This window comes from Schistocerca nitens, chromosome 5 (genome assembly GCF_023898315.1).
Source record: "Schistocerca nitens isolate TAMUIC-IGC-003100 chromosome 5, iqSchNite1.1, whole genome shotgun sequence".
NCBI classification, from domain to species: Eukaryota; Metazoa; Arthropoda; class Insecta; order Orthoptera; family Acrididae; genus Schistocerca; species Schistocerca nitens.
The window spans coordinates 281,205,916-281,228,314 of NC_064618.1; the positions used below are offsets into that span (position 1 = coordinate 281,205,916).

The following is a 22,399-nucleotide window of genomic DNA, read 5'->3' on the forward strand; positions in this document are numbered from 1 at the left end:
TGGTATCTTCAGTTAAATAATAAAGTATTTCCTTTTGTTCTAAAAAATGCCCTTGTTTTATTTTCTTTTGACATATATATGTCCAGCACCGTCTGGTTTGGTCATGCCTACAAATTTAGTGTAACAAATTTAGTGTAACAAATTTGTGCAAGATGACCATTCAGTACAGCCTTCATATTCAGAGTTGTTATACAGCTCAACTATTCAGTAAAAAGAGGCCATGGAAAAATTGAAGGGTGTGCAGTGATTAAAATGTGCGTGCATGGTGTCTTTGACAGATAACATCTCAAGAATTTCTGACTCGCAGCTACCAGTTAATTTTATGATATATAATATTAAACTCATAATTAATGAGAGTTAGCCATATTTTGTGTAGAAGGATCACTTTATTGGAAATCACATGTATGATAATGAGCAGGTGCAAATTAAAATTGTTTTTGTCATCTACCTCTACATTTAAAGCTCCATTTTTCTGATCTTCCCTTCATAATCACTTCAAGATATATGTTTGGGAGAAAGTAGTAATTAGGTTGACCCTTCATGGAATATGTGTACTCAGTTTTAAGAGCCCCTCTGTGATCCAAAACTGAGTACCTCAATGACTCTCTCCTGCTGGCTAAACGAAACGGTGTGAAATGCATAACTCTTTGAATACCCTCTCTTTTGTATCTTGTATGGACACAAGGATGGTATGTAGTATTCAGAAACCCAGTTAATCCTGCAAGGTAAGGGTCCCACTCTGATTGTTTTGATTGGCTGTTATGACAAAAGAGGTTTGAATAATTCTGAAACAGGGCTTGTGTACTAAATTGCTTCACCACTGCACAAATTTGAAGTTTTGTATCATATACCAGTGTAATATGTTCTACTTCTTTCTTTGTTGCAGTTTTGCAACAGGATGTGAAGTAAGTGCTGATGGTGAAGAAATTAGTTGTGACTGCATTCCTGGTTATTATGGAGCCAGATGTGAATACTGTGCTGCTGGTTATTTTGGAAGACCACAAGAAAGGGGCAAGTGGAACTTTTATTTTATAACACGGAATTGTCTTTGCTATTGTTTACTCCAATGAAAAATGTATCACAATCTCTTTTTCTTACTTCCTGTAGGTGAAACCTGCCAGCCTTGTTCATGCAGTGGTAACATCAACCCAGATGACCCTGGTGCATGTGATTCTATTACAGGGAAATGTCTTCGTTGCCTCAACAATACTTACGGAGAAGCTTGTAACTTATGTGCACCAGGATTCTTTGGGGATGCAGTAGATCTAAAAGACTGTCGAAGTGAGTGTTTTATTTGGCTGGATACAGCATTTCTACATGTTGATCCCCTTGTAGATGAAATTCACTATCCATTAGAATGATACATTCAGAACTTTTAATTAACAAGTGGTTTTGTTTTTATTTGCCCATGGTCAGCTATGGCATAAATATTGCAAAATTTGTGATTTTATTTCAAATGTTATAGACTGTATTTAATTATACTGTTCTTTCCTAACTTAATGCCATTACCTCAAGTGTAGTGTATGTGAGCAAATTGATGTTAAGATGTTGATTACCTATTAATTGCTGTTCAGCATTAATGTTGTTCCATTGAGGACAAGACTGAGAACTGATGTTATGTACCCTTACTATCTCGAAAAAGGACAAAGAGACAACCAATCTACATAAAATGATTTAGGGGGTGAATGATGATCAGGAATATATTATCCTCCAATCTCTAAATTCAGAAATAAAACCAGTATGTAATTTACTAATGGTGGCCAGAATTACAGTTACTTAGAATTTTATCTTACTACTAAATAAATAATATATGGTTAGAGCAGTAGTGTCTACTTACCAGCTGTCCCAACAGAAAAACAAAACAAAAAATTGGAGAAGAATTGAGAAACAACATACTTAAGTAAGGTATATCTTTCTTCATTTAAATGTGTTCCCACTGATACATGATTGTAAGCAAGTTTTTCACTATGAAGATGATGAAGGAAGTGCATTTTACATGGACATCACAAAATGCTGTCATCTGTAGCAGCTTTTCAGGAACTGTGGTACAGAAGAAGGCATGAGTGCAAATGATGTTAGTTTCTACAAAAGACAACTACAGTCTAAGAACACCAAAAATGCACAAGATGCTGTGCTGTTGTGGAAAATCGTACATTAATGAGACATGTTGCACACTTAAAGAGAGATGCGAAGAATACAGACATCATACCAGACCTGTAGAGACGAAAAAATCTGCTGTTGCTGATTGCTGTCTAGATATGGGACAAGACAAGAACTTCAAAGAGACAAAGATCCTCTAGCCTGCCTCTACCTAATGCAACTCCATCAATAAAGAAGGAGTTGAAATGTGAATATCAAATGACTGACTCAGGAGATGCATAGAATTTGAGTTTAGCAATGTGTGGGAACCAGTTTTGGCAGCAATAAGGCATTATTGGCCATAAAGGGAAACAAATTCAGCAAGATCACAATGATGGAAGTTCAAAGCCACGGCAGCTATTTCGGGTACCAGTAGCTTTCCCATATGCATTTACTGGGGTCTGTAGATCGTGGATAGCCATTCCCACACTGTACACATGTTATCTGTGGCTCATTTCTCTGGCAGGGGACTGGATGCCAGTGTACCCTTGCAATGATGGTATAGCGCCACCCTCATGATGCCTGCAATTTTCTAGCAAATGAGGGTGTAAACTGGCGAGTTGCTACAGATCCCCACAGTTGCACCTGAAGGTTACAAGCAGCTTAATTGAAATATTGTGCATTTACCACAACACCATCCAGCGCAACATCTGAGACCCTCACAAGTTGAAGTAATGAAGTAAATTTGCTACTGTTAGTGATGAAGCTTTGTTCTTATTCCATATTCCATAACTTTCTTATTCTGAAGCTAATTATCTATCCACTGTTATTTGTCCCTGATGCAGTATCTTCACTTTGTTGGTGTAATAAATGTTACTCTCCTGTAACATTTACAAATTGTTGATTGATTATGTATTTTCTTGCTTTCCAATTAACTCTTGCTTTCAACTTGTGAATCAGTAATCATATCTCTGATCTCATCAGATAACCATCTGGTAATGTATAACTTTCTCTCAAAACAAAAGTAGTTTTAATTAGCAGAATTATTTTTTATTAGCCATTGTACATAATCAGTTACAGATCAAGATCCTCAAACTGGCACAACAAAATGCCTTCTTTTAAAGCAGAAAATAAACACACTGTTATTTGTTAGTTATTCCCAACAAGCAACATATGTAGTATTTTATTTTTGATGAAGGAGGAGAATTCCTTGCTTTACACACATACGAACTGTCCTGTCATTTTTATTTATTTTATTCTCCATTTGTAAAATATGGTCAAGTTCTCTCCTGACATAGATTCTTTCTTCCTCAGCACCACACACATCTTTTTACACGAAAGTTTATTACTGAGGTTCTGAACTAATGTTTTCCTATTATATCCTGCCTGTTGAAACTACCGCATGAGCAAGCAGTTAGATGTGTTAGAGAAGAAATACCCATACTCTCAACATACTCTCAGTTTTTACATTAAAATATATGATGGAAAATTTATACCCTTTTGCTAGTGATATAGAGTAGTGCAACTATAACTTCAAGACTTATTTCAGTGAAATAAGAGAAAACAGAAAAAAACAGAGAGAGAGAGAGAGAGAGAGAGAGAGAGAGAGAGAGAGAGAGAGAGAAAGTCAGGAACTGGTAAAAGAGACTGATGAAAAGGAAAGAAATATTAGTAAGACAGGTATGGATGAAATAACTGAAACATAAATACAGGAGAAATATATGAGGAACATGTGAAATGGAGGGAAATGCTCATGTTAATTCAGACTGAGAGAAGTTCATAGCAATCATTATAGGGCAGAATGGCTGAAATATTCTTATCTGTAAATTCTAGTAGGTGTAACTAAGATGATGAAAACTACTGCAACCACTTGAGAAGGAAATACCAGAGTTACAGAAATAAACAGTTTATTTGTAAGGAAAAGCAGCCACTTCCTTGTAGCTGATTGATGTGTGGGAAGTAGGAACTCAAAATGGCACAAAATTATGTTTCTGTGAGCCATATGTCAATTACCTTCAGCTGAAAAATTGAACATTTCCATTTATTGTTGTCCTCCTAGAATTTACATTTTATAATAATGTTTGTGGTAAAAACATGTAAGATATTAGTAATATTGCATATGAGTAATCACTGCATTTAGATGCACCTCTGCAAAAGAGCAAAAGAAATCATGAAAGATAGTGAAAGTGCCATCTAATAAAATAAGTTACAGGTTATGCTACTATTTTCAGGTTTTTAAAACAGTTTACATTGTCTTCAGAAACAAATTCTTAAAAAATATCATTCACAATGCTATAATGGAGATATCTTTAGCACTAGATGAATTCTGCTGTAGATGTTGAAGTATTCATGTGTCATATGAAGGACAAATTTATAGAGCCTTTAAAGATTGAATATTTTTTCTGCAGGTTGTGACTGTGATAAATGTGGAACAAAGGAGTGTGACAGTTTTACTGGGAAATGTGTATGCCATGAAAATGTAATAGGAGAAAAGTGTGAAAGCTGTGCTGCTGATCATTTTGGTTTTTCAACTTGTGAGGTATGCTATGTTCTTGTCTATTTTATTTACTGTGGGTACACAGAATAATGTTTAGCTACAAATTATCTTTTGTTACTTAATTAATGTCCACCCCATGAAATTCTGCAGCACATGTTGTTAACAGAAAATATGTGTGAGAAGTACACCATTGTAAGGGCAGACTCATGCTTTGCACAGGAAAATTCTAATTAAACTGCCTTCTTCTTTTTTTTCTCTCTCTCTCTTTTTTCATAACAACTGAGAAAGTTATATGACAGAATGCAGAAACCCATTTACGGATGTAGTGAATTTAGGCAAACCGAGGAAGTCACAGACAAAATGCAGGTGCAATGAATTTAGGCACAGATGGATGATTATTGAAGACAGATCTGTGAGGAAACATAGTGTAGTGTGAGTAATCTACAACCTATCAACATAAAAGCAATTTAAAAAGAAAATATGTTTGGAGGTCTCCATGGAGTGATCATTGCTGAAATCATCTTCATGAAGTACAATTTTTTTGGATAAAGTATGATAGATAATTCAATACTGATTGTCTGTTGATTTTGTTAATTAATGGAGATAGATCTAGTCATACAGAAACTGAAATAATACAACCACCAGTCTGTCTGATGAATTGAGGCGGGGGGGGATGCAACAGTAAAGAAGAGTTATAATTATAGGTGTCTAGCAGACTTTGTTGCTGGTTTATCTTTGAACTAGAAATGAAATTCTTTCACCAGGTAAGGGGCATTGTTTGGACATTTGAGTGGAAGATAAGGATAATTGTTTTAATTTTTGCTGGAATCCGTAAGCATGTTGTAAAGTACATGATGGTAAGGAAAATTTACAATTCATTTGTCTGCTATGGGATATGAGTTACATGAAATCAAAGTAGGCATAATGAGAAAGAAATTTTTTGTGAGCAATTAGAATTAATAATCAGTACATATAGAAATTTGGCAATTCTTTCTCAGTTACCACCAATATTGTTAATGTTAATTTTTACTTACAGTTTCATTTTGGTTAAATGTCTCTCTTCTCTAAGGCTCTATGTTAGTGGCATTTGACTATAGAAACAGATTCATGAGTTTTCCAACAGTGTTGACAAATTGTTACAAGCATCCTTAATTGCAGACTAATAAAAAATCACATCACATGAGAATTTGTTATTTTTTGCGAATGGATTCTCAAAATTTATAACACAGGTATTGATGAATTCTTGATTGCTCTCACAGTTTCTGCAAAAGCTATTTGATGAGCTTTGGCAAAAAAATCTACTGCAGACCGCTTTGGCAAAAAAATCTACTGCAGACCCCTGTTTCTTCATCAGTTTCTGTTTTGGCCAGCTTGTATTTTCATTGTTCTTTGTGATGACTTATTGCCTCTAAAACATGCTTCCTCTTTGGGAAGTATAGCGTCATCTACAGTCTTCTTAGGACTAGACTCATGCAAAGCACTATGCATTTCTGAAAGCTGTTTGCAGTAAAAAGATTGAATTTTAATGTACACTATTTGTTCCTCTGTTTTCAACGTAACTGCAGGTCTGCAGCTCTCTTTCACAGCAATCACGTCCACACTGTGTATCATGCACTTTTTATTCAGTATACTGTTACATGTATTCTGATTTCATCATTCCTTTTTGCAATGCTTCCATCATGTGCACTATTTTTTCAGTAACAGTTATCCTTTCTGATCAGTACTGAAAGAAAATATGACCGTAATTGGTCAATAATCCTTTTGAAAATGTGTTGCCCGTACTGCAGTACTATTTACAAGTACTCTGTCTTCATCATCTCCTCTGCAGGACTTTAAAGTTATCGATAATTTGTTAGATAAACCCACCAGCTTGTAATCAACTCTAAAACTAAAGGTGGCAGTTGTTCATCAACAATTCAATTTGAAATATACTTCTCAGTGAGTCCACTCACAGCATCTACTGCATTAAAGATAAAACCTGTCTTAGTGTTTAATTTTATTGAAAAGTGAAATATTGCATAATCTCCTTTAGGATTCGTTTTTACAGTGCTATTTTAAGGACCCCTCATTAATTTTAAATTTGTCTGTTCAAGGGTTGCAGAGCATGTGATTGTCAAGAAGCATCAGAGAGTACTCAGTGTGATGATGTATCTGGTGCCTGCCGTTGCAGTCCCGGAGTCAGTGGAAGAACATGTGACCGCTGCACCCCTGGTTTCTGGAACTATTCAGCATCTGGATGCATTTGTAAGATGAATGTTACCTTTATTTCAGTCATATCAAAATGTAAAAGTAAACTGATCCAGAAGAAAACTCTAAAGACTGTTTATAAACCTGCTGTTTATCGGTCAGTAGTATTTATTTATCCATAGACATGTACAGATTTATATATTTTCTTATGTACTCATCATCCAGTATTCACTTCTTAGCAATAAAATAAATACTTACAGTTTTGGAATGCAGTTTTAAAAATAGTTAAATAATTGATTAAGCATACTTTGTTGTTTATTTTGTTAGCCATCTTTCCCATACTCCAGGAATGGAATTTTAATTTCATAAGATTAGATGTATAATCAATTTGTCTGTGTATTATATTAGTCTGAGGCCATATTTCAGCACTTAGTGGGGAAAAGATAATTACTTAACTTGACAGAAGCATGTTTATGTACAAGATGCTTCAGACCTACTGTTTAGGCCCTTTTTATTGGAAAGATCACATGATTTATTTTTGGGTAAAATACATCTTTAGTAAAACTAATAAGGGCAAGTAGAATGGTGAACATTAAGATAAGTTTAGAGAGGCTGTAGAAATTACATATTGGCAACAGTATTGCCCATCAGTGTTGCTGGCGTCTTGAATTGCAACCACATGATCAGCAACATTGCTGGCCACTGTTATCTGGCAATGTTTGTGGCAATACATTTCTGGGCCAAAAGTGTTTACACAGGCCATAATATTTCTGCAAAATGGATGAAAAGAAATTACTGGACGTGAGAGTGTCCCTCCTGCTTTTGCATTTCACTGGGAAATATGTTAGCAAGAAAAAAAAATCTTGCTTTGCGAATGCATTCTTGTCTACACAAGTGAATTGCTTCTGAAACTTTAACTCATGACTTAATGCTGCATACATACCTCTTCCAGAATGTTGAAACATTATTTTGAACATTGTAAAAGTGATCAGTCTTAGATTTAATGAGATCAGTACCAATATTAAAGGGTATGCACCAGTTTACAACCAGTTGGTGATCAACCTTTGGTTTTTGACTACTTGCTATTCATACAGAAGTGTGACATACCTCTTCAAGTTCCACTTCTCACTGATAATACATCTTTATTATATTCTTATTGGATCTTCACTCAGTTAAAACAGTCATCGTGACACACTATATCAGTGGACCACCATTTCAAGGTGAGAACACTGTTCACTAAACCTCACTGGAAACTAATTGAGGATGTTGGGTTTAATTGCTAGTCTGAGATGAAGAGGATGACACAGGTTTAGGAAGTCAGTGTAGGCTGTGTATAACCGATAAGAAAATAGACTGGAGTGATGAAGGAAGGGGTAATTGGAGAAATTACAGAAAAAAGTAATAACAGTAATTCAAGTTTCTGAGTTTTATTATGTTGAGGGGATACAGAAGGATGAAAAGAGGAAAAAAGAAAAATGTGGAAGTTCTAATAGAAAAGTCATTCAGACTACACATTAAACAGTGGTATTCTGAGTAGGAAAGTCTGTGCAGCCTTCTTGTTTGGCTGATGCATTTTCCTTAACTGTGTGTTCTATAACCTTCAGTTTTTCTAACCTTTTCACAGTTTCCACCTTTTTTCTTGCTTTGTATCTTTCCTGATAAATGAAATCTTCAAAATTTTGGTATTTTGCCTTCATTTTTGTGTCACAGTCCAAGCTGTTTTCTCATTTTAACTAATTTAGATTGAAAATATGTAGTTTTGAAAATGCTAATATCAGACGCCTTACATTGCAGCATGTGGATGCAACACTGAATATTCTGTTGGGTTTGGATGTGATCCACTGACAGGACAGTGCCAGTGTTTACCTGGTGTAATAGGAGAAAAGTGTGACCAGTGCCGATATCGCTGGGTCCTTATTGAAAATCAAGGGTGCTTTGAATGTGACAGCTGCATCCATAATCTGCTGGATGTAACAGACCATCTGACTGAAGTTATAGAGCCGTATGTTATTGAATTTGAGGTCAGTCTTAAAAAAGTTACACAAATTGTTAATAAGAAGAGTATGTAAAATTCTAGAGATTCACAATATGTCATAACAAATCTTAAACTATGAGTGATATTCAGTTATCACATGTGCTCATCCATGCCTTTTCTGACTAATGTATTTTTTTTATAAGTTTCACTTTTAAGAAAGAATCATTTGATTTCGAGAGATAAGTCAGAATCTGATTTTGCATCACTGAAAAGCTTTTTCACTGTACAAAGTATTGTTAATATTAATGTTAGGCTTCCATTGTCATTGTTGTGGTTCAAACTCTATAGTTTGAGTTTTAAGAAGAAATTCCTTGTTTCATTTGAATTCTACTGCTTCAAATTTTTCTATCTTTTCTGGATGTCACATCTGCATAGTTTTTTAGTTATTCATGATAAAATTTTATCTCATCTGCAATTGAGGCTTAGCCATTCTTGAGATGTATGCTTTGTCCACCATGGACCTTTGTGTCTGCTATGTATTTCCTATGTGTATTTGATTATTAGGTTCACCTGATTCATAATAATGGTATATTTTTGCTATAGTCATTGATGCCTCATCTGTAATCACAATTTTGAATCATAATTTGCTACATTCTTACCTTCAGTAGTAAAATTTGCTAGTGATCTGTGATTTATCTGTCTCTTTGCATTCATCTTCAAAACTTCACTCATTTATCCTCTGCAATTAATATATACCTGACAATTCATCTTACACTGTCATAATGTGTCTTTTTGCTTTATGACAATTTACAGATTCAGTACACTAACATCTTATTTATACTGTACTTCATTTATAAGATATGTTGAATATATTCTTATCATGGAAAATATGTACATTCAAACTGCACACTCGGTGTTCATAGTTGCATTAACATTTTTGACTGATCAGTTTCTCATTACAGTATCTTCAGGAAACATTAACAAGAGGAGGTCCCATGTCTGCTATGCTATATAAATAAATGTAAAGTTGTGATCTACTGTGAGAGAGTTTGGGACCTGCTCCCGTTATGATTACCTAAAGAGGCTGTAAAGCGGAACCGATTGCAGGCTAAAAAGTTTTCATGTGTGATTGTGACTGTGTGGTGTGCAATAAAATACTGTCTTGGGAAAAATGCTACTATTTAAACTCATCATATTGTAATAAGATGTATCAGAATAATTTTCATAGCAAAACCTGAAAAAATTAAAATTTAATATTTCGTATCTGCCATTTGTATGATTAATAGAAGATGCTATATGTGAATGAAACAACATTGAAATATTATTTTAATTTGTATGTTACAGTCAGCTGCAGCAAGTTTCTTCACAACACAGAGACTTGTTTATATTAACAGTACTGCTAGCCAACTTGCACCTAATGTCAGTCTGCTTGATCCTGGTCAAGTCGATCTTACACCACACACTCATGAGGTTGAGAGTTTGGAGCAGGATGTAAGAAATCTTAACAGAAGAGTAAGTAACTTATTTTTACAACCTACAGGAGTCTTCCCATTTACATTTTTAGTATTGGCTTACAGTGTACTGTACATGTACCCTTGAAAGTATTTCAAGAATTTAAGGAACATTATATTTAATTTTACTATTAATCAAAAAGTTGTATGACAATGACACCCAAGAAGACAAATGTAAGATTGGTCATCAGAAGCAATTTTATCTGACATGCTGTAGGCAACTGTCAACTGTAGATTTCTCTGGGAGAAATATCATAATATTTTGTGAGGAAAAGGTTTATAGATATTAGTATGGGCATCAGGACAAAAAGTACAATTATTTGTGTTCCCAATTCATGTTAATATCATTCTTGTTCCCAATAAGCTCTACTACTATCTTCCATACTATTACTGTTCTCAATATCTTCTTTTAACATTATCTTATCCATTGCAGGAATGGAACTTTTGTAAGCTTCTATTTCTGTAACTTGACAATATTATGAAAAGAATGGATAATGACTCAACTATATAGAGATGTTAAGTTGCAGACAGACACAACAAAAAGACTGTTATGTGTTTGAGCATTCACATACACATTACCACTGTCTTTGCGCAAAGAGGCAGGACTGCGAGCAGTTTTGCCTGATGGGAAAAAGCAATCTGTGTCTGGTAGGGGTAAGGAGAAGGGGGAGGAATAACAGGGTAGGGATGGGGTAGGGTGTAGTGCTGCTTGTGGGAAGATGTGGTGGGTAAAAGGTAGGGTTGCTAGGTGCAGTCAGATGGTTTGTGGGGTGTGGGGAACATAGAAGTAGAGGAGGGCAAAAAAGACTAGTGGGTGCACTGGTGGAATAGAAGGCTGTATAGTGCTGGAGTGGGAGCAGGGAAGGAAACAGGATATATTACAGGGAGAATTCCTACCCCCACAGTTCAGAAAAGATGGTGTTGGTAGGAAGGATCCAGATGGTACAGGCTGTGGAGCAGTCATTGAAGTGTAGCTTGTTTGTTGGGCAGCATGTTCAGCAACTCTGTGATCCAACTATCTCTTGGCCACAGTTTGTAAGTGACCATTCATGCAAGTAGATAGCTTGTCGGTTGTCATGCCCACAGGTAGCCCTGTTATTGATGGGATAGGTGATACCTGTGGTCGAACTGGAGTAGGTGGTCGAGGGTGGATGTATGGAACAGGGGACATGTCTTACGTCTAGGTCTGTTGCAGGGATATGAGCTATGAGGCAAGGGGTTGGAAGCATGAGTAGAGTAGGGTTGGACAAGGATATTGTGTAGGTTTGATGGGTGGCGGAATACCACTGTGGTAGGAGTAGGAAGGATACTGGGTGGGATTCCTCATTGCAGGGCATGATGAGAAGTAGTTGAAACCCCAGCAGAGAATGTGGTTAGTTGCTCCAGTCATGGCTGGTACTAAGTAACAGGGGAGTGGTGCTTTGTGACCAGACAGTGGGTGTGTGGCAGGTGGTAGGTGACTGGAAAGACAGGGAAAGGGAGATCTGTTTCTGTACAAGGTTGCGACAGTAATTTCGATCTGTGAATGCCTCAGGGAGACCACTGTATCATATGGGATACCTTTGTTGAACTAAACATTTTATTAAAAATACTTCGGTGACTGCTTGTACGCCACAAAATAAATGTTCTTCGTAATGAAACACTGTTTCATGCTGAATGTAAGTGCGTGATGACAGTGTTACCAGCTACTTGCAATACACGCTGTTGAGTTGTTTGACATTGCAGTGCAATATTTAGAGATGAACTGCTCATCAGTACAGATGTGAGACCCGCAGGTGGCTAGGCTGTATGGAAGAGACTTCCTGGTATGGAATATGTGGCAGCTATTGAAGAGTAGGTATTGCTGGTGGTTGGTAGATCTGATATGGATGGAGTACTAATTAGCCATCTTTTAGATAGTGGTCAACATCAAGGAAGGTGGATTATTGGGCTAAGGAGGACCAGGTGAAACAAATGGGGGAGAAGGCATCGTGGTTCTGGAGGAATATGGATAGCGTGTCCTCACCCTAAGTCCAGAACATGAAAATGCCATCAGTGGCTGTGAACCAGATGAGGGGTTTGGGATTCGTTTAGACGGCCCGTGAATAGTTTTGCACAAGATGGTGCTGTGTGAGGACACAGTTGGTCTGGTGAGGAAGCAGGAGGTTGTAAGACTGAAGTCATGTGGGCATTGGGAAAGGTAGTATTCAACAGTGGCAAGGCCATAGACATTAGGGATGTTAGTTTAGAAGGAGATGCCATCAAGTGTGGTAAGGAAACAGCAGCTGTGGAGAGTTGGTGGAGAAATTGGTTTGTGTCTTTTATACAGGAGGGTAGGTTACAGGTAATAGGCTGAAGGTGTTGGTCCATGAGAGAGAGATCCTCTATGTCTTTCATACAGGAGTGTAGGTTATGGGTAATAGGCTGAATGTGTTAATCCACAAGAGGAGAGATTCTATAAGTAACTGGTCACGACGGGACATCCTGGGTGGTTGGCTTTATGCACTTTCATAAGCATGTGGAAGGTAGGAGTGCGGGGAGTGGTAGGGATGAGGAGAAGGATAGACTCAGGGGAGAAGTTCTGGGATGGGCATAAGGATTTGAGGAGAGATGGAGATCCTGTTGGATATCTGTAATGATGTTACTCTGGCCAGGTTTGTAGGTTAGCTTCAATGTTGAGGGATTTGGGGAATGATGGTAAAGCAGGGTTTGAGGTTGAGAAGTTCAGGAATGTTAACAGGTTTAATTTGGGGGCAGTGCTGGTGGATCACCATTGGATGGAGGAGTGTACTGAGTCAGGCGGGATTCATCATTGGCTTTGGGTTGAGTCTGATTTGTAGGATTCGTAGCAAAAAGCTATTTCCACCGTAGGTCATGTGAGACAGAGAGGTCTTTAACAAGTCCAGTAGGGCAAAATGTAAGGTCTTTGGAAAGGACTGATACTTCTGTGGGTCTAAGACATTTGGAGGAAAGATTCATTAATGTGTTTTGGGTCTGGTTAGGTTCTGGATTGTGTATGGTGGTGGTTGGGAGTTTCTGAGGGTGTGGTGAATGTAGTAGGTCTGTGATGCAGAGTTTGTCGGCTGTGAGGGGATTTGGGAGGTTTGGAGGCTGTTGTAGAGGATGTAGATAGAGGCAGTTAAAGACAGGAGTAGGAGGTGAACAGGTTGGAAAGTGTTTTGAGTTGGCATTGTGCATGCTGTTCTAGTTCCAGGAGGACCAGAGTTCAGTGTGAGAGATGGTATGCAGGAATTTGTGAGTGCAGAGCAGGAGAATTTTACAGAATTTGGTCCTGATTTAAATGTTTTTGCAGAACTAGGTCAGTGAGGGATACACTGGCAGAATTTGAACAGATAGAGGTCATTGTGGAAGGAGGGGTTGCAACTGGAGATGGGTAATTGAATGGTAAGCCATTTGGAGGGACTCTATGAGCTAGGCAATGATGCAAGAACAGTATGTGGGACTGTGTTATGGTTAGGGATAAGGAAACTTTCCTGTATTTGTGCAGATGGAAGGAGTAAAGATCAATGGTGCAGGATAAAAACCTGAAAAAATACAAAAATTACGTAAAAATATGTGTGAAAAATACACAAAATACATTGGAGAAAATCACAAAATGAAAAAAAAAAGATGAAACCTGAGGAAGCATGGTCAATAGTGGAAGGCAAAAATAAAGTGAAATCAACATGAAAACACCATGAAATAAAAAAAAATAAAAAAATAGTAAATTGTATTCATTTCTCTTAGGTTCAGACACACTAATGTCAGTGCCAGTGACATATTTTTAATCAGCTCCCTTTCAAACATTTTGAATACTTATCATTTTCAACTTCTAAAATGATGTTTCCTCCCAGTTAAACTTTTATTACTGAAGTAAACTATTGATAATGAGACTTACCCTAATGTCAAAATAACTGCTGAAATTTGATTACTGCTCCTGATCCACTGCTTGAGGTTTGGCAGCTTGATAACTGTCAGAACCTGCACTTCTTCATGTGATTATTCATTAGTTGAATCAGTAGATCATATAAATGTTTTTTATTGTGTGTGTTATCTTTTTAATTTAATGTGTATTTACAACTACCACCCTTAAATGTTGTATGTAGTATTTGCTGTTAGAGTAACATACCTTTAAGTTCATACAAATGTAAGTATATGTAAACACGTCTAAAATTAAAAATGGTACAGTGAAAGTTGTTCTGGTGCTGAGAATAACAATGTAGTCTCTCTTATTCTGATATCCTGACAAAAAACATACATGTCAAAATTAACAAAATCCTCAAACTTTTTCTTTGTATCTGTTTTTCACTCACACAGTCTTATGTAACGTAAATGGTTGGCTGCCTTTCTTCAGTCATAGATGTCCTGCTGTGTATTTTATATTGTCACCATCCTTCTGAGCCTTAATTTACACTCATGATTAACTAGACTGAACTGGAGATATCTTCATAGTTGTGTGTAGCACCCCCTTTCATCGTGGTGATAGTGGTGACACACTGTGTTATGGACTCCAGTAGTACTGAAAGGACATCCATATCTATGCTCACACAGTCATCTCTACAGTTCTAGTGCTTTAGATGACTTAATAAAGTGGTAAGGTATGTGTGTAAACTCCCACTTCTTTGACGATACGACTTATTTGAGATGGCCAACCGACTTTCCTTGCTGGTCAGCTTGCTGGTTCAACCTCCTTTTCTCTTTGTCTCCAAAGTATATTTGCTAGGAACAGGAATTTCTCAAGACTCTTTCTACTTATAAAAATAAGCAGACGTACGCAGTTTCTTTTGCTTCACTTAACATTGTATTTTTAAACATCAAACTTGTACAAATCTCATCTCCACATAAACAAACACTGTCAAGTAAGTCTCCTCGCATCTCCAAAGGTTATAAACAAAGTTCATTTACACATAAGAGAAAGTTGGTTTAAAAACCAAGTCCATTCTCATCCAGAATCTGAATACATGTCTTATCCTGTCCAAGTCCAAGACGAGCATTAATTAACAATATCTCAACTGTTCTTTTTTTTTCACTACAATAGTCATAGTTATAAAACAGCATAGAATACATAAACGCTCCTTGTTCTTTCACTACGGCTTCCATGGCGCGACCAGCAAACACTTGTCAGTGCTGTTCGACCACCGCGTCTACAGTTGTCTCATGATAAACTTCAAACCTGCACATACAGACGGGTGATGTGCAATAAATAGGGTTCCTTTCTCCCATTCACAACTAAAATATCGGGTGTTCGAGATGGTGGAAGGGTGAGTGGTTCTAGAATGTACACAGAAATTCTCAAAGCACTACACAGTGTAATATATTACAGTCTTAAAAGTGTTAATTAACAGAAAATCTCAATGTTAAACCAGACACATATTTAATAATACGTTACACTAGTTTTCGCAGTTCTTAATACATGTGTTAGAGCAGAAGTAACAATCTTTGACACCAAATGGAAGAAATATAGACGAGGGTGACTGGAAAATATATCTGGAAACACTAATCTGTTTTTTGGAAATAATTCTTTTCTTCAAATGTTATACCAGCACAATAAGAACAAGAAGAAAAAAAAAAAAACAGAGTTGTATCGTGTATTGATTTTCAGAAATGTACAATTTAAAAGTGTACTGGTAAGTTCCTATGGGTCCAAACTAGAAGTGTACTGACAGTTCCTCAGTGCCCCATGTAATCTCTCTCACTAACTTAGTTCGGTTGTGATAATCAGTCTAGCTAACTGCAGTGTAAAAGAATTATCCTATGATCAGGATAGAATCTTACTGTAGCACTGCATCCTGTATGAATTACAGATCAGTAAAGTGATATCTATCCATAGCAAACTTTTGTTCCAGAGTAGTGGTCACAAAAACATGTCTCTGTGTATTGACACTTGACTCAGACATAAGCCAGAATAAATCCTGATGGCGGAAGAAATTTTTGTAGCCATTATTTGTGCAGCAAGAGGAGAAGAGATGGTGTTGTAAAGTTCCTGACCACCAGTTTGTATGTCAGTGTCATCAGTTGAATTCCAAACATCTCTGCAGTGTCTGATGAAGTGTGGGCCTGTGACACGGTTCACTGGATTGGATGGGGATGTTAAGCTTGGTGGGCCCCCTCGATGCTATTCAAGAGTAGGCTTCTCTCTCTTCTCTCATCACCATCATACAACTTGAATGTAGCACTACACACACATGCACTCATTACACTCATCTATACTCTGCCAGCAGCCTTGCTTTGTTGAACACACTGTTTCTTTGTTTAACCTAAGTTATGCAATATTGGGCTTGGGCAATACTCGAATGGGTAGCCACCTAGATAAGGCACATGATGTTGGCTGCTTTTACCTTTGCGACAACAGGGGGGAGGGACCATGGCCTAAAGTCGCTTATCACCAGTCAACCTTTTGGCAGCATATCATGAAGTGAAGGCATGTGACCCTGTTGATGGTGACTGATCAGGTAAACTTGGTGGTCCACTTTCTGCTATTCAAGAGGAGCAGGCTATGTGCTGGGACTCCCTCCCTTCTCTCACCATCATCCAACACAAAACATGACACCACACTACACATACAACCATTATGATCACCAACACTTGCCAGATCTACTTAAACACACAACTCTTACACTTTGTGGAGGAGAGGTGCCATTGTGCATGAAAAATTGTAAAAGCCCTTCCAGTTAGGTGGCTGAACATGCCATTTGTGGTCTCCCAGCCAACTATGCTACATGACTTTACCATCATCTGTACTCTACTGATATACTTATGACACAATTGTCACAAAGAAAGGGGGCAGTGTGTATGGATGAAGTACATCATGGGGTGTTACAGTCAACAATGCCATATGAAATTTACATTTATCCTTAGAATAATATTCATATGTATGTCCATTTATATGAAAGAATAGTAACTGAAGAAAAAAGTTTGCTTACTTTCACTTTTCTTATAAGAATGAAAAAAAGTATGTGGCTTGCAAATTTTCCGGGTGTGGTACCTCCTATGACCCTTATGATTCTTTTGTGTATTCTGAATAGCTTAATGCTGTTTGGAGAAGCTCTGCAGAAAGTGACGGTTCTTCAGACATGACTGAACATTTGCATAGTAACACTTTTTAGGCAGCAGTTTTCAAGGATCCTTATCATATAGCAGAATGTGCTCAATTTTTTGATGAGGTTGTCAATATTACTTCCCCGCCTGACATTATCCTGGATCTGGAGCCCGAAAAACATTGTAAGGTCAAGCTCCATTTTCAGCTTTATTTGACAACTGGATGCTTATAGTTTGTGGGACCTTTTCCTTGACACTATCTAAGTTGTGTGCACAATATTTCCTTCATTTATGAGTAGATTATTGTGTGTGAACCAATATACTATACTATCTATTGCCTTTGTTATGTTTTCTAGTAGTAAGTTTTATGCTTTTGCACTGATGAGAAAGCTTACGTCATCAGCAAAGTGATAAGTATTTTTACAATGTATGTTTGTTTGTAGGTCATTTACAAACATATAAGCAGGAAAAGCACTGGTTCCAGTTCTGATCCTTGGGGAATAATATTTCATCACTTAGTAATCTGAGTAATGGTTTGTAATTTTGTTGCATTCAGTGTTTTGTATTGCCACTGTTTGTTTATGTCTGCCTATGTATGACATGACCCATTCAGCAGGTGTGTCTCTCATGCCTATTTGATTTAATTTCTGTAGCTGTGCCTCATGATCTGTGATATTGAATAACACCAACAAGTCAAGTCCTACACCAGTAATATGTTCACTATTCTCCACTTTCCGGTAAATTTTACTCAGGAATTCATAGATGGCAGTGCTGGTTGAGTTGTTCTTTTTAAACCTCTGTTGTAGTCATGACAGAATTTGGTATTTTTGCATAAAACATGTAAGGCTTTAGTGAAAGACTTTCTCTAGAATTTTTGAGACAGGCGACAGGGAAGTTTGCTCATAATTGCCAAAGTCTTCTGTGTTTCCATTCTTTTGTACATTGGATTTAATTTGGCAATTTTTAGACAAGAAGGGAATCTCCCTGTTCTCTCACTCAGTCATTGATTTACATGTTCTAGTACAGTTTTGTCTCTGGAAGATCTGTTGGTCACATTACTTTTTGTGCCGATCTTACAGTTTAGCAATAAATATTGATATTATTCGGTAAACTCTATGTGTATCTGCATGTTTCGCTGTTTTTTTCCGTAGCATTGTCCACTGTCTTATTTTATGTTATACTGTGATCTTAACTGCTCTGACAGACCTATCCATAATCTGTGTTAATCCACAGAGGACTGACTTACATTGTTCAACATATTTTGCATTTCTTAAAATATTTCAGTGTTTTTCTCATCTTAAAACATTTCTGTAGCATACCCCAAGGAGTTGCATGGTTGTGTTCTTAACATATTTAAAAATGTGGTCACCTATGTATGACTTCAATTTCAGACTGAATATGCTGTTGAGAATGCAGAACAATGTGAGCCTGATGCACTGAAAGTGCAACAAGAAGCAGTTGAAGTGGATCACATAATTCAACTTGTTGTTGATGAAGCAGAGACAATATTAAGTGAAGTCAGCGAGCTTGCATTGAGTTTGGACTCTGGAACTGGTAAGACCAACATTATAGTAACATATTTTAGTGAATTTTTGTATTAATGTTTGATACTGCAGCAAGCATAAAAACCCATTAACTATTCAGCTGCTTCATCAAGTGCAGTTGTATTACTTGTTTTGTCTGAAGGAAAGACTGAGTTTAATGTCTGATTGTACACCAATATTAAGGTCATCAGAGAAAGTGAACTAGCCAGCACAAGAGTTTGGGAGCCAATTTACCATGATATTATTAAAGAAATCATCATAACATTTATTTGAAGTTATTTGGTGGGCTCACAGGAAATCTAAATTAGGATGATCAGATAAGGATTGGAATACCACTCCACCCAAATATGCATCCACTCTCATCTTTGTGAACCTATAGTGTTTAAAAGTAGATAAAGAACTTTTTTTATCACCTATGAGGCAATAGTGAAAGGCAGTTTGAAACAAATTAAGCATATCATTTGGTTAAAACTAGACTGGTCCATTCCTAAATCTGTGTAGTGTGTTTATGGAATGAGAATTTAATAATTTTTTCTGGTTAAGCGATATTGGATTAGTAGGTGGGAATTTAACTTCTGTTGTTGCATACTTGCTAGGACAGTAGTACTGATAAAGTGACATATCCAGATAGGATACAACAATTATTGCTTAACACCAAGGAATAACTAACTACCGCAAAACCAAAGAGTAAACATTGAACTTACCACTGCTATGAAAAGGATAGTTGCTACGCACCATATAGTGCAGATGCTGAGTCGCTGATAGGCACAACAAAAAGACTGTCAGAAAATGAGCTTTTGACCAACAAGGCCTTCATCAAAAATAGACAACACACACACACACACACATACACACACACACACACACACACAAATGCAACTCTCACACACATGACCACAGTCTCTGGCTGCTGGGCCAGAGTGGATGCTTCAACTGCCAGAGACTGTGGTCATAGTTGCGTTTGCCTGAGTGTGTGTTTGTATATATATGAGTGTGTGTGTGTTTGTGTGTGTGTGTGCGTTATCTATTTTTGATGAAGGCCTTGATGGCCAAAAGCTCACTTTGTGACAATCTTTTTGTTGTGCCTATCTGCCACTCAGTATCTCGACTCTGTGGTGAGTAACAACTGTCCTTTTCATAATGTTGTTACATTCCATCCTGGATTTTCCATTGTTTTGACTTACTACTGAACATAAATACTTTGGACACTGTGTGCTGTCACTATAATCATCACTGCGATGCCTGATCACTACATACTTCCCCACTGATGTCAACGATATTTGGTTTTGATGCGAACGGGGTGTCCTGCTTGCATGATCACATGCTTTGTGGGCCTGGTACAGTATTTCATGAACTTACGTTTGTTGCATGTTGTGGCAGAGACATGCCTTCTGCAGTATTTGAAAGTTTGTCATTGGTTTGTAGCTGAGGGTGAGGTATTCTGAGTAGGCAGATTATCTGCATTGCCTGTGCCAATGAGTGAGCTGCAAAATGTAGGCTTCAGGTGATCCATGGAGATTGTAATGGGCGTACCCATAAAATCAATCCCAAAGACTTGGTCACATGTTGCTAGGTGCTTGGAAATGAAAAGATGATAGTGAAGTTGGCCCTGCAATGCTACAGGGCGAGTTACCGGATTTATACCTGTAGCTGGGAGATAAAGCCCAATGCATCAACATGGCCATTAGGTGTGTTCTTGAAGAATTTGAATTTGCCAGGTACTCGTATTTACTGTGTCTGTGGTAGCAAAGGTGAATGGTATTCCTCAATCTGGTCTCCCGACCCCCCCCCCCCCCCCTCCCCGCTTTTGTGGGTGGAGTGGGAACTAATAAACAAAAATCTCGCGGATGTCGATGAAGTAGTCAAACAAGACATAATTTTGATAAGAAACACTTCAGATCTTATAACAGAAGAGTAACAAAATAAAATATTTTCCTCATGAGTCACTCACTCGAGAAAGCCCACCAAAGAAAAGACGGAAACAAAACTATGAAAGAGTGGTTGGCACAGCATGACAACAAAGCTGTCCAGGGAGACCGGACCACCATTACACAACACTCTTGAGTCACAGTCCGAAGCTACCACTCCTGGAATCCGGGACTACCAGCACATGAGATGCATGGGTGTTGCAGCCAGGATGGTAGATCCCTACAAGTCCAGGCAGCATGTTGAACTGCCTCCTGGTGGTGTGCTGGCTTATAAGCCCAGTTGGCAGATGGATCTTCTGGGACTATTTGCAATCACATGAATGAGACAAGAAAATAGTCCACTTGTTGATTGTGGCCTCTGGTGTTGCTGTCGATCTGTGGTGCTCAGTTAGCGGGCCCTGGCGGCCATTGACTGAGACAGGAGGCTGTGTTTTTGTCTCCAGCAGCGGCCTTAATTGTACCTTAAATGTCTGTTTTTGTTTCACTTGCTGTGATGAAGGCAACCCACATCTCTGTTCTGCCATGTGGGATGCCGATGTCGCAGGCAGATGGGACAGATGCTACAATATTGTTTGGTCATATATGAGATCAGCTATTGTAGTCTCGAGGTCTTATTTAAGGGATGCATGAGGGCCAAAAAGCATGATGGTTAATACTTCCGTCCATGAGTTGGACATCTTAATGCTGCCTTCAGTTGCTGGTGCAGTTGTTCCACAAGTCCATTAGCTGCAGTGTGGTAAGCTATAGTGTGGATAAGGTTTGTGCCTAACAGAGTGGGAAGTACTTTAAACAAATATGACTCAAATTAGCAGCTGTGATCTGTGGAGACAGGAAGAGGCATGCCGAAATGGGCAATCCATCCTTGAAAGAAAGCGGATACCTCTGTTTCAGTGGTTATATTAATCATACAGAAGGCTTCTTGCTAACATGAAAAGTTGTTGACGGCCATGAAACAATAGGTCAAACCTTCAACTGGTGGTAATGGTCCGATTATGTCTAAATGGACGTGCCTGAATCAGTGATTAGGTGGGATTAATGTACCAAGTGGTGCTTTGACATGCCAAGTGATTTTATTCCTCTGGTAAGCAATGCACTGTGATATGAATAGCTTGCAGTTCTTGTTCATACACAGCCACATAAAAACATGCTTCACAAGATTCACTGTGCCACTGATCCCCGGATGCACCAAGCTCAGCAATGATGCCATGGCTTGATGTTGAAACTGCAGGGAAATAAACAGTTGCATCTTTGCTATTAAAACATCACAATATACCTGTATGCAGGAAAGAGGCAGGTCGTAGGATAGATGACTCAACCTCTGAAAGAGACAAAAGGAGTACAGAGAGTAGACCAAAAAGAGATCTAGAAAGAGGGAGCGGGGGAAGGGAGGGGGCAGATGGAGAAGAAGGTGAAATGAAGATGTGGAATTGCTGCTGCCTTCTACAATCCCATCTGACTGACACACAAAACAAAATTCATGACCACTCAATCCACTTCATTACTTTCATTACCATTTGTTCATTTTAATTTTATGAATTTCATGACCGACAGACGCTCTGGTTTTCACACACAGGCATGGACTTTCCTTCAGTTTGCTCAACATCTTGTAGCAGAGTGGCAATAACGAGATCAGACACTGCTGTGCAACTCTGCAGACTCGT

The 22,399-nt window shown here is 37.8% G+C and overlaps 1 protein-coding gene across 1 annotated transcript in view; it reads left to right on the top strand.

Annotated features, from left to right (window-relative positions):
- Nucleotides 1-22,399, top strand: part of LOC126260846 (laminin subunit alpha) — a 405,465-nt gene that overhangs the window by 237,370 nt on the left and 145,696 nt on the right. Inside the window, exons 30-36 of the mRNA XM_049958250.1 lie at nt 887-1,011; nt 1,108-1,281; nt 4,488-4,618; nt 6,670-6,820; nt 8,558-8,784; nt 10,083-10,250; nt 18,658-18,820. Coding sequence (XP_049814207.1) covers nt 887-1,011; nt 1,108-1,281; nt 4,488-4,618; nt 6,670-6,820; nt 8,558-8,784; nt 10,083-10,250; nt 18,658-18,820 — 1,139 coding nt within the window. The remainder of the gene's footprint in view (nt 1-886; nt 1,012-1,107; nt 1,282-4,487; nt 4,619-6,669; nt 6,821-8,557; nt 8,785-10,082; nt 10,251-18,657; nt 18,821-22,399) is intronic.